We start from the raw sequence: 10,482 nt of genomic DNA, 5'->3' as shown, positions 1-10,482 counted from the left end.
GAGCGGGGAGGTCGGGGACGTCCCCAAGGCGGGGGCTGACGGCAGCAGAAGGCTGGACTCCTGCTCGGCCTGTCCCACGTGGCCTGAAATACACTCTTTAATTAGCTATGAAACGCAACGTGTTCCTCACCCGCTATTTTTATATGGCATTAATATAATTACAGCTATAATTAATATGGATGGTAGCAAAATGCCAGCCTGATCATTTTGCGTCGTCTTAATTAGCGTTCATTTTTCTTCCTTGAGACAGCGTATTTGTCAAACCCCTCTTCTGTAATTGTTAATTCAGACACCCCTTAGTCTTTCAAAAGATATAATGGAACAGTGAATTGCAATTATCAAAGATGAGAGGAAAAAGAAATATGCAAATGGAAGTACATTTCCGAATATAAGTATTTGCTTTCTGTAAAACGCAGAAGAAAACATCTCTCTGGGGCTAAACCCACGTCTCCGAGGCTAGAGGAAAGTGCCTGATGCAAACATGTTTACTGTAAAAAAACAACCCAAATAAACCGGGAGTTAGAAGTTGCTTCAGGATAAATCTGAATGGATAAATCTCTTCGTAATGAGCACAGTAGAAGATGAAAAACCTGTACAGTATATTCATGTGAGCGACTCTTGAACCCAAACTGCTCCTTGAGTGGGAGATACTTGGTGCTACAAACGGTATCAGTGATTTTCAGATTATGAGATTATTTGGCCATGGTTTTGTTCCAGCTGCAGCATGACCGCAGGCAAGTAAGTCCCGGGTTCTACCAGTAAGTAAGATTTTTGGCTGAAGGTGTTTAAGGGAAAAACCAAAGCCTCTCCCAAAAGGTTTTCTCGTTGAATATTAATGACGGTGGCTTGGTAGCTGGACGTTGCTGTAGGATCTGGGTTTGAACAGCGGTTGTTTCAGCCCCGGTCTCCAGTACATCAGCTACATGGCACCTTTCTCTCCCCGATCCAGTCTTAGGCTACTTTTGACCAAGGATGGTTTTAAGGATGCGGCACTTGGGAGCCTGAATACCGAGCAGCGCGCTTTGAGTAGCAGCAGCGGACAGGCAGGCCGTGCTTCACGTGGAAATGAAATAAACTCCTCTAGGGAGAGAGCCGTACCCCTCCTGGCAGAGAGGGCTGTACCTATGGAGGTATGTATAGGTACCGCAGCCGAATGCTGCAGCACCAATAGTGGCTTTGGACCCTGTTTTAGGTTGTTCATTGATTTCTCCCAAATTCTCATCCTTCTTGACTTCTGTGCTTATTATTCCAAAAATCATTTCAAAACCGTGATCTGGAAGGGGATTTTCGGAGGTGTTGGTGAGCGGTTGAAGAAGGGTGATTTCCTTGTTACATTGCTTTGTTTTGAGACTTCTCAGAAGTTAATAAAAATGAGAAGGTCATAAATGGTTGGGTATTTTTTTATAAAACCTTCAGGCTCCAGTTCAGTCCAGAACTTGGACTGTTCTTGCGCAATTTTTGATGAAACCTCACAAATGATCCTGGTTTTTTTCTTTTTTTCTTTTTTTGTAACCTTACTCACTCCCATGAACTTAGCCTGGTGTGCTAATACCAGCTCAGCGAGGATGTCCATCTGTCGGACCTCCGCACGGGAAACCAGCCGGGGGTCTGATCGGATGTAGACCTCTTTCACCAGGGTTTGGTTTTCGCTTGCCAGGGGCAAGGTGTAGGCAGGCATCCGACTATTACAAAAAGAAAAGAAAAACAGTTGGGAAGAACTCGCCGATTCAGGGCACAAACTGAAACTTGGGAAGTGCACGCGTGACAAATCGTATGAATTTGAAAATTTGAAAAAAAGCGGCTTCTACTGCCATGGATTTAACGTGCTGGAGTATATCTGTGAATGCGTTAGTGCTGGCTGAGATTTGCCGGAGTTGGACACGGTTAGCGCTGCTTTTCCAGGTGACACCCATGTCTCCTCCTCGGTCAGCCCGCAGCCATGAATTCTCTTCGCCAAATACTTCCAGAACGTGGCTGAACAAGCTGGAACACAGGCGGCGTTCTCAGCCCCTTGGCAAGACTGGTGTTGGTGAGACAGAGAAGAGGTTATATGGGGTTATTGGGTTTTTTTGAAGGCTCGGGGACTTGCTTCTGCACACGGAGAAGTGGGGAAGGGAAACGTAGAAAACACCCGTATGAACGCCAAGTGGCGTTTTTGGTGTGCCGGGGGCTCGTGCCACCCCCTTCCAGAAGGACAAGGCGCGATGGCAGCAGAGCGCTGGCCGCTTGGTGTTTCATAGTCTGCCTCGCCATGGGAGAGGAGCCCACGTGTGGGCCCGTGGCTGGTGGGGCTTTAAGTGAAAGCAGCGCTTAGAGCCCCTGGGGTCTGATCGTGGGGATTTACCGCTGGGTGAATAAATGCCAGAGGCCGCTGGTGCTTTGCCCTACCTTTGGATCCCAGATTTTCACCCAGGCGGAGCGGTGAATAAGAAATTTGGCAAAGAGCAGGACCACTGACCCTAGCAGCTCCTGCTCTCCCTTGCGGCTTTGATTTGGACCTGGCTGCTCCCCTGCTGCCTTGGCGAGCTGGCTTCATACGCCAAGACTGCTCTGAAGGACTTCAGGGTAGGTTTAGGTTGGACATTAGGAAAAACTTCTTCACTGAAAGGGCTGTCAGGCTCTGGAAGGGGCTGCCCAGGGAGGTGGTCGAGTCCCCATCCCTGGGGGTATTTAAAAGAAGGAGAGATGAGGTGCTGAGGGACAGGGTTTAGTGGTGGGATGGCAGGGGTAGGTTAAAGGTTGGACTCGATGATCTTAAAGGGCTTTTCCAACCAAAGTGATTCTATGATTCTATGACTTGCCTGAACTTCCAGCTTCAAAATCCTTCCTTCATTCCTGTGGCCACTCCGTGCAGTACGTAGGCTTTGAAGAGTTACGTGGGGAGAATTAACCCTACGAGCACGCCGCCGCCGCGCCTCACATTCCCGGGTGACATCGTATCCCCCCCCTGCTTAATTCACTGGCAAAGTTTTCCTTTGCTGCTGGATGGATTCTTCTTCCTTGAGCACAGTTTAATGTTTCCCTGGAAGTCTCAGTGGAGGGACATCCCCCAGGGCGCTGCGTTATTTGTGGCTCAGATCTCGGCGCTAATGATACCGTAGTCCTTTTGCCAGAGGAATGGGCTGTGTAGGAGCTCGGAAATCACCCGGTAACAGAGGCGTATGTCCACATGCTCTATTTGCCCCTGCTTTTATTATAATTCTCTGCTAATTTAAGTGTTTCCACATCAGGAAATATTTGGCGTGGGTTTGACAGCAGCGTTTGTCCGTTGCAGGCGCAGATACAGATCTGTACTCATCACAACCTGAACGGGGCATCGGAACTCTGCCGTTTGTCACGGTTTTGCCGTTATTTTGTTAACTGCAGGCTTTCCCCGGTGGCCATGTCCCCCCCCGCAGCGGTGCTGCAGCCGCCTGAGCTCCGGCAGCAGCCAGGGGCTGTTTGCGGAGGGATGGAGGGTCCTGGGCTCTCTGGTCTCCTCCTGCCGAGGAGAGGGGGCAGGATGGAAATAGTTCACTTTTTGCTAAGGGAAGGATTTTCTGCAAGGCAAGCCTGAAGCTGCGCAGGTCCTCTGAAACTTGGAACTGCTTTGACAGGAGTTTGTTGATGGATTGTTCTCTTGAGTCTTAATTTGCTTCCTAATTTTATGAAGAGGCACCATATTTCTGGAATATTCATGCCTATGCATCTTTAAATCATTAGTAAGATCATCCTTGCTGCCCAAAGTTAAGGTAGATACGAGGGGGAGGACTTAGATTAGGAAAGTTCGGGTTCTTCCAACGACGGGCTTGGTTTATCTGTTGTCTTGAAAGATCGGTGAAAATTCCTCCGCGAGCCAGTGATCACAGTTAGGTGCTTCTGTGGAATTCCCAGGGGGTACAACGGAATGTGTGCCTGGGTGATTCCTGGGCTTGGTCCCGTCAAGTTTCTTTCCCGTCTCTTACGTACAAGAGACGTTCACCAGCGGAGGAACCCGCATGGGACTCTCCCAAAATCCAAGGCACCACCGCCTCACTGCTTGGAGAAGGCAGTGGCTCTGCTCCGCTGGAGCGAAGATTATGTATCTTCCCCGTCGGCGGTCGGGATGGACTTTTGCTAATGCTCTGTCACCGCCATGGTTTTCTCTTTCCAGGTGTTTTCGTACACGGCTGACAAAGAGATCCGCACGGACGACTTCTGTGCCGTGCCATGCTGTGCTGTGCCATGCTGTGCCGTGCCGTGCTGTGCCATGCTGTGTCATGCTGTGCCGTGCCATGCCGCGCCGTGCCATGCCGTGCCATGCCGTGCCATGCTGTGCCGTGCCGACGGTGCCTCCTGCCGTGGCATGGAATCGGGAGTGCAACATAACTCAGCTAAACCACCAGGTTTTAAACTGTGTTCCCACAGAATTTTATTTGTAGAGGGGTGAAAAAAAGTCAATTGTTGTTTAAAAAAAGCTCATTTCTAGTAGCTGGCGGTGTTTGGCACCCGTGCAAACGTACAGAAGTATTCCGTGTTCTTTATATAAACAAAACAGAGAACAACATTTATTTATTTTTCAGTTACAGTTTTTCCTGTTTATTTCTGCTGGCCCTTATAGATTACTAGCTCTGGATTTAAATTGTGTCTACTCTTTTTCCGTGCACCAGTCACCCGCTTAGCTTGACCCTGCTGTGGGGCGGGGGGGCGGCTTCTGCTGGGTTTGGAGAGGGAGTGCAGCTTGAAGAAATTTGGTGGCTTGTGGGGGGGTTGTAAAATTAATACCAAATACATGTAAATATCTCAGTATTTTGTGGCCGAATAATTCTTCTGCTTAAATGAGACGGGAAACAGCAGATGAAAATGAAGACCGTTCGTTGTTAAGCTTTTGCCTCGAAATGCGCACGTGCAGTTTGGCCCGGTGGAATTTGCCCAAAGGTCTGAGCACTTTTCTTCCAGACAGGACCTTTCCGGCACGTCATGGTGAGACGTGCAGCCGGGGGAGCTGCCAAGCAGAAAGAGACCCCATACCCCTGAGGTGCAGCTTATTTGGTAGCTTTTCATACATTCTTGAGTTTAACGTTTGAGCTTAAACCGCTTTTCTCTTTAATAAGGAAGATTCTTCTTGCACAAAATGCATGCATAGTTTGATAATTTGTAGGTGGTTTTGAGGATGTTCATGCCTGCAGCTAACACCTGCGATTGAAGATCTTGCGTCCTCCTTCGTTTCGTTCCTGCAAGCAGATGGCAATTGATTTTTAATCAGTTTGAGTTTATTTTGAAGAGAAGCTGAGGAGCGAAGTGCTGACCGGCGGCCGAGGACATGGAGTCGGTGCCGCAGGGTCCCGATCCATCTCCGTGGGAAATTAAACGTCACCAAACCCAAGGGGCAAATGTCTCCTCCTTCTCAGGTGCCCCGGGCAAATCTCTGCGAAACAATGAAGGGTTTGTATGAAAAGTGGACAGAGCAGGGACCAGTTCCCCCTAGGGACCGCTGTGAGCCGCTGCCTAGCATCCCAGAGGGAGCGGGAGCAAGGAAACGTTCGGGCCTTGATCTTGAATCCACAAAGGTCCTAAAATATTCACTTACGAAGTCAGGTTTTCAGACTCTTAAATTGGAATATTGCAAGTTTCTCTCAGCAGTACCTTAAAGGATAAATTTCAAACATTCGATAAATATTAATTTAAAAATTATTTTTAATATTACCTTTCAGCAGCCCAGCCCTCGCTAGGCACAAGGGGCGCAGAAAGCCAGGCTGCGTTTCAGCTCCCTGCCGGAACCCCCACGCTGGGGGATGCTCTCGCTCCAGCCCGGCGCTCCCCTTTCCCAAGCATCAGCCCAAGGCAAGGCTCCTCACAAAATGCTCTTTCCCCCCCTTTTCGGCTCTTTCCCCCCCAGAGGCGTGGGGACCGACCCTTCCTGATACAAAACCCGCTGTGCCGCTCGCTTTCCTTTGAATATTTTGGGCACAAGCTGCTAAAAACGAAATCCTCCTTGGGGCACGGTTTTAATGCTGGCTGCCCCCGGGTCTGTGCTTGCACAGGGCAGCTGCTCTCAGTCTGGAGGTGCGGAATTAGTAGTGGCATACTGCCCTGGCTGCAACGGTAGGGGGAAAAAGCAAAAATACTGATGTATTTAAAAGCCGTATGTGCCACAGAAACCGCTGCTTTAACCATTCTGCAGGAAAATCTAAATTTCTTTCAAGCAAATCTGCTCTGCGTTATGGTTAAGGTGGGAAAGGTGCTGTCATCTTCTCTTAAATTCAGCATAAGAGATCCACAAAACTTCTATGAGCTGTGTAAAAACCAACTCAGCCATTAGATGGAGCTCATTAAGAAGAAATACACCGCTTTTTTTGCAGAAGGGATCTCTGAGACAACGGTTGTGCCGTCCGCTCTCCTATAAAACGCAGCCCCCTGCATTAGGTACCTTTCTATTTATTGGTAGGAATACTTTCGATATCGGTGCTACTCCGCAAGCAGTCAGGCTTCAGCTCCCCTTGGATGGTGGTGCTGGCACTTCCACTCATTCGCGGACCCTCGGTACGGGTCCCCCAGGGCTGCCGGCGCCGAGCCCCGCTCCCTTCTCCGCTGCGAGGGCCGGGCGCCCGGCTCCCCCCCCCTGCCTGTCCTCTTGCTGCCTGGTGATCCCCGCGCCTTGCAGGAAGCCTGCAGATCCCCACCTCATAGGCAGCATTTTTTCCCGAGAAAACAACTGGCTTGGGATTTTTCCTTATTTATTTTTTTTTTCCAGAGACACAGCTGCGGCGCGTTGCCTGAACCACTTGTACCCATTCATTTGATTTTTCCAGCGAAATTGCCCTCGTTTTTCTATTTCTTTACTAATTCAGAAATTGACTGGGGGTGATTTCTGGGTGTTGTATGGTGGGTACAGCCCGCATCCCTCCTCCTGGTAAAGGTATGTAGGAGCGAAGACTTGGCAGCGGACAACCATGCCTTGGGCATCTGGAGGTACAACGAGCGATGTAAATAATCATAAAAAGGGATTTCTCAATAGCGATTTTCAATTTTCATGCTGCTATTGAATTTTCTCTCATGTTCTAGTTTAGTTTAAAGTATGGTATTTAAATATATAATACGTTTAAAAACCATAGAAAGCCTTTTCCAGAAATTTATGTGTACCTCAATAGCGTTACAGTTCCCTTAGCTATTCCTAGCATTTCTATTTTTTTCAAAAATAAGGAGCTGGTTTTGTGGGGGTGATAAGGACGGTAAACCTCACATGTTTTCGTACCTATTTGTGAAAGTACCAGGCTTGAGTGCTTTGCAGCAGGCTATTCAAAAAGCCCCATTTCTCATTTTCTCATGCCAAAAGTGCCTGAATTTTTGCTGCAAAATGCTTTTAACACTTAGAATTATTAATACATTCAGACTCGAACTTGAGATGCAAGTTCGCTTGAAATGCTGGAAGAGAATGGCCATCAGAAGGTACCAGTCGCTTTGTCGGAACAGCAGATCGCTTGCTGACGGAGGGGACAAGAATTGGCATCCGTGGTTGGGGCCCAAAATCGAGCTGCGCCGGCAGAGCGGAGAGAAGTTCGATACTGACCCCAACTTCAGCCCCCGGCCTCTGCCTTCGTGGGGGCTGGATTCACCCCAGGGTTTTGTAGTGCGACGGGTGGTGTGGACTGGAAGAGGGTGAGAAAGGGGTCCCGAGGGGAATAAAGCGGGATTAAGATACTCAGAGATGCCAAGCGTTTGCAGGAAGGGTCGCGGTGGCCCATGCGCGCTGGCCGAAGCGCCCCGTGGCTGCTGCTACCCGGGGACGTCAAGTAGGAAGAGACCTGGGTTTCACAGGCAGGGAATGGTTGTAAAGTAATTATTTTGATGAATCTCAAAGAAAATCATAAATCCCACACTCTCAAAAAAAATACCAAACCCTGGGGGAGGAGCGGGCACGGCAAAGAGCTGCTGTTCTGTTTTCCTCCTGTGCTGAGCCTCACCTGCTTCCAGCGCTGGAGGGCGAAGCGGCGTTTCCAGCAGCGACCAGCGGGCACCCGACCCCTGGGCAGCTGGGAACGTGGGGTCTGCTGTTCCGTCAGAAACACGGATTTGTGCTATTCTTCTTCAGAGGGTCTGCTCCTAGGGATGAGTAGGTCAGGCTGCAGGTGGGGGTGTAGTAAGGTTTGCCAAAGTGTCTGGTATCTTAAAAAAAAGTCTGCCCAGGTGAATTGTATCACGTAAAATTGCGATGAACCTGTTGGATTGGCAGCTGATGGCTGAGATGAATGAATCAGTTGGGCACTGAGATGGATCTGTTGGGCACTGAGATGGATCTGTTGGGCACTGAGATGGATCCATTGGTCACTGAGATGAATCCATTGGTCGCTGAGATGGATCCGTTGGTCGCTGAGATGGATCCGTTGGTCGCTGAGATGAATCCGTTGGTCGCTGAGATGGATCTGTTGGTCACTGAGATTAATCCGTTGGTCGCTGAGATGAATCCGTTGGTCGCTGAGATGGATCCGTTGGTCGCTGAGATGGATCCATTGGTCACTGCGTGTCAGTGAGGTTGTTGAATGGGAACAGAATAATTTGCATTATGTCCTGCAGAGTTGACATGGTGGTGGTGGCTTTCTAGGCCATACAAATAACGCAGAACTCGCCAGGGTTTGAACACCTTTCGGAAAAAAAAAAAAACAAACCCAAAGCACCACAGAATTGAGTTTAAATACGTTTTTATTAAGGAGAAGACGTTGTGACTGAGGAGATAGTAAATACGAGCAAATGGCCGCAGGTTGTGTCACTGGAAAACATCATTGAAGAAAATGGCTTGGTTTGAAAAATGAAGAAAGGGAGCTAAGTGGCATAGCGTGGAAGGGAAGGTTGTAGTTCCCAAGTGATCACGCTCACCTTGAAGAAAGTAAACATGCGAGTTGGTGTCTGCAGGGATTACTGTCCTGTCACGCAACCAGAGGAGTGCTCAGAGCGCCCAATTCTTGCATCCTTCTCCAAAAAATATTAAAAATCAGTCCTATGAACTTCCCGCTTAGTGATAGGGAGTAGACCAGGAACGCAGGAACGCCTTCCCGCCCGGATCGGAACACCATCAGGGCATCGAGGAGGTCGGGGCTGCGCGGCCGAAGCGCTGCCGCCCTGCCCCGCGCAGGTCCCGGGGAAGCACGGCGCAAGGTTTGCCGGAGCGCCGGTGCCGCGGCCGGGGTGGCAGCTCGGCACCGTCCGGCCTGGGGCACGGGTACAGCTGTGAAGCAGTCATTTGCTGATGGAGAGAGTTGGTGTAAGGAGAAAAGCTGTTGGGGTAACTTCGTGCGAGTAACCTGTTGCTCGCTTTTTATTTAGTTTGCAATAGGGAGAATATTTTACATCAAGCTTAAGAAGCGAGTTGGTTTATTTATTTATCTGTTTGCAAAGCCCCAAATTAGAAGACTCAAATAAAGCATTCTCTTTTAACACCTACGTAAAATGGCAGGCCACGTTGAAACAAAATAATTGGCAATCCAAAAGGGATTTTTTTTTTTTGCTGTTGTTCAAGGCAATCTTCCATAGCTCTGTTTTTCAGTTTGACCGAAGCAGGGCCCAGATCTGCCCAGCCTGGCCCCACGGTCGCGCAGGGTCGCCTACACCTCCTGTTCCAGCGCTCTTCCCTACGGGGGAGTTTTCCCTGAGCAGCATCTTTTTCATAACTGGATAGGATGAAATTGTCTGGCTGTTGGCTGGAGAAGCAAGAAAGAGAGCCCAGTATTGATATTAATATTTATATCATCTAAAAGGAGGCCCTCGTATGCACCAAGCGCTAATGGTCACCAGGAGCGACAGCAGCAAGGAGGCAATAGTGGTTTGCAGCATTTTTCGGCAGGAAAGTCTTTTTTGTTTCTTCGGCTGATTTCCCCCTCTTTTTTTTTTTTTTTTTTTAAAAAAATTGCCTTCCATTACCGAATTTTAATGCTTTTCTTCCCTACTTTTCGAAGAGCTCATTAAGATTCCTGGCCCTTTCTCAAGCTGCCCATTACCTCGCAGCCCTATAAATCAGCCGTATCAATGGGACGTGCCAGGTTAGAATTGCCCAGCTTTCAAAGGCTTCCTATCAGCATGTGGTTTATAACATATTTATAATGCATAAATGCTGTTTGCTTCGGAATGGGGGTGGGGAAACGAGGCGGCGGATCAGCAGAAAGAGGTCTGGGAGTTAGGACGGGCTGGAGCCAGAGCTGCTCGCTCAGCGTCTCGCCTTGCTGGCCCGCGGAAACACGCGTTCCCCATTTTGGTCGACGGTTGCTTGTTCGGTTTGCCCCCTCCTGGGGGAGGCGTTTGTGCCGGAGTTAGGTACGGCTGGGGTTTGGCTGCCCCAGATGCAGATCCATCGGGTTGAGGTTGGAAGCTGTGCGGAGCGTGTCCGGGTTTGCGCTCGCGTCCCCGGTGACTGAGTCATAGGATCATAGAATAGAATCACAGGATTGTTTGGGTTGGCAAAGCCCTTTAAGCTCCCCCAGCCCAACCGTTCCCCTACCCCTGCCATCCCACCCCCAAACCCTGGCCCTCAGC

At 49.4% G+C, this 10,482-nt stretch overlaps 1 protein-coding gene across 1 annotated transcript in view; it reads left to right on the top strand.

Annotated features, from left to right (window-relative positions):
* The window catches only part of LOC104135266 (polypeptide N-acetylgalactosaminyltransferase 13), a 131,640-nt gene that overhangs the window by 112,999 nt on the left and 8,159 nt on the right, over positions 1-10,482 (top strand). Inside the window, exon 10 of the mRNA XM_009648893.1 lies at positions 4,133-4,183. Within this exon, the coding sequence (XP_009647188.1) occupies positions 4,133-4,183 (51 nt within the window). The remainder of the gene's footprint in view (positions 1-4,132; positions 4,184-10,482) is intronic.

Source organism: Egretta garzetta, unplaced genomic scaffold (genome assembly GCF_000687185.1).
Source record: "Egretta garzetta isolate BGI_Z169 unplaced genomic scaffold, ASM68718v1 scaffold191, whole genome shotgun sequence".
Classification (NCBI taxonomy): Eukaryota; Metazoa; Chordata; class Aves; order Pelecaniformes; family Ardeidae; genus Egretta; species Egretta garzetta.
This window is presented reverse-complemented; position numbering and strand designations above follow the sequence as displayed.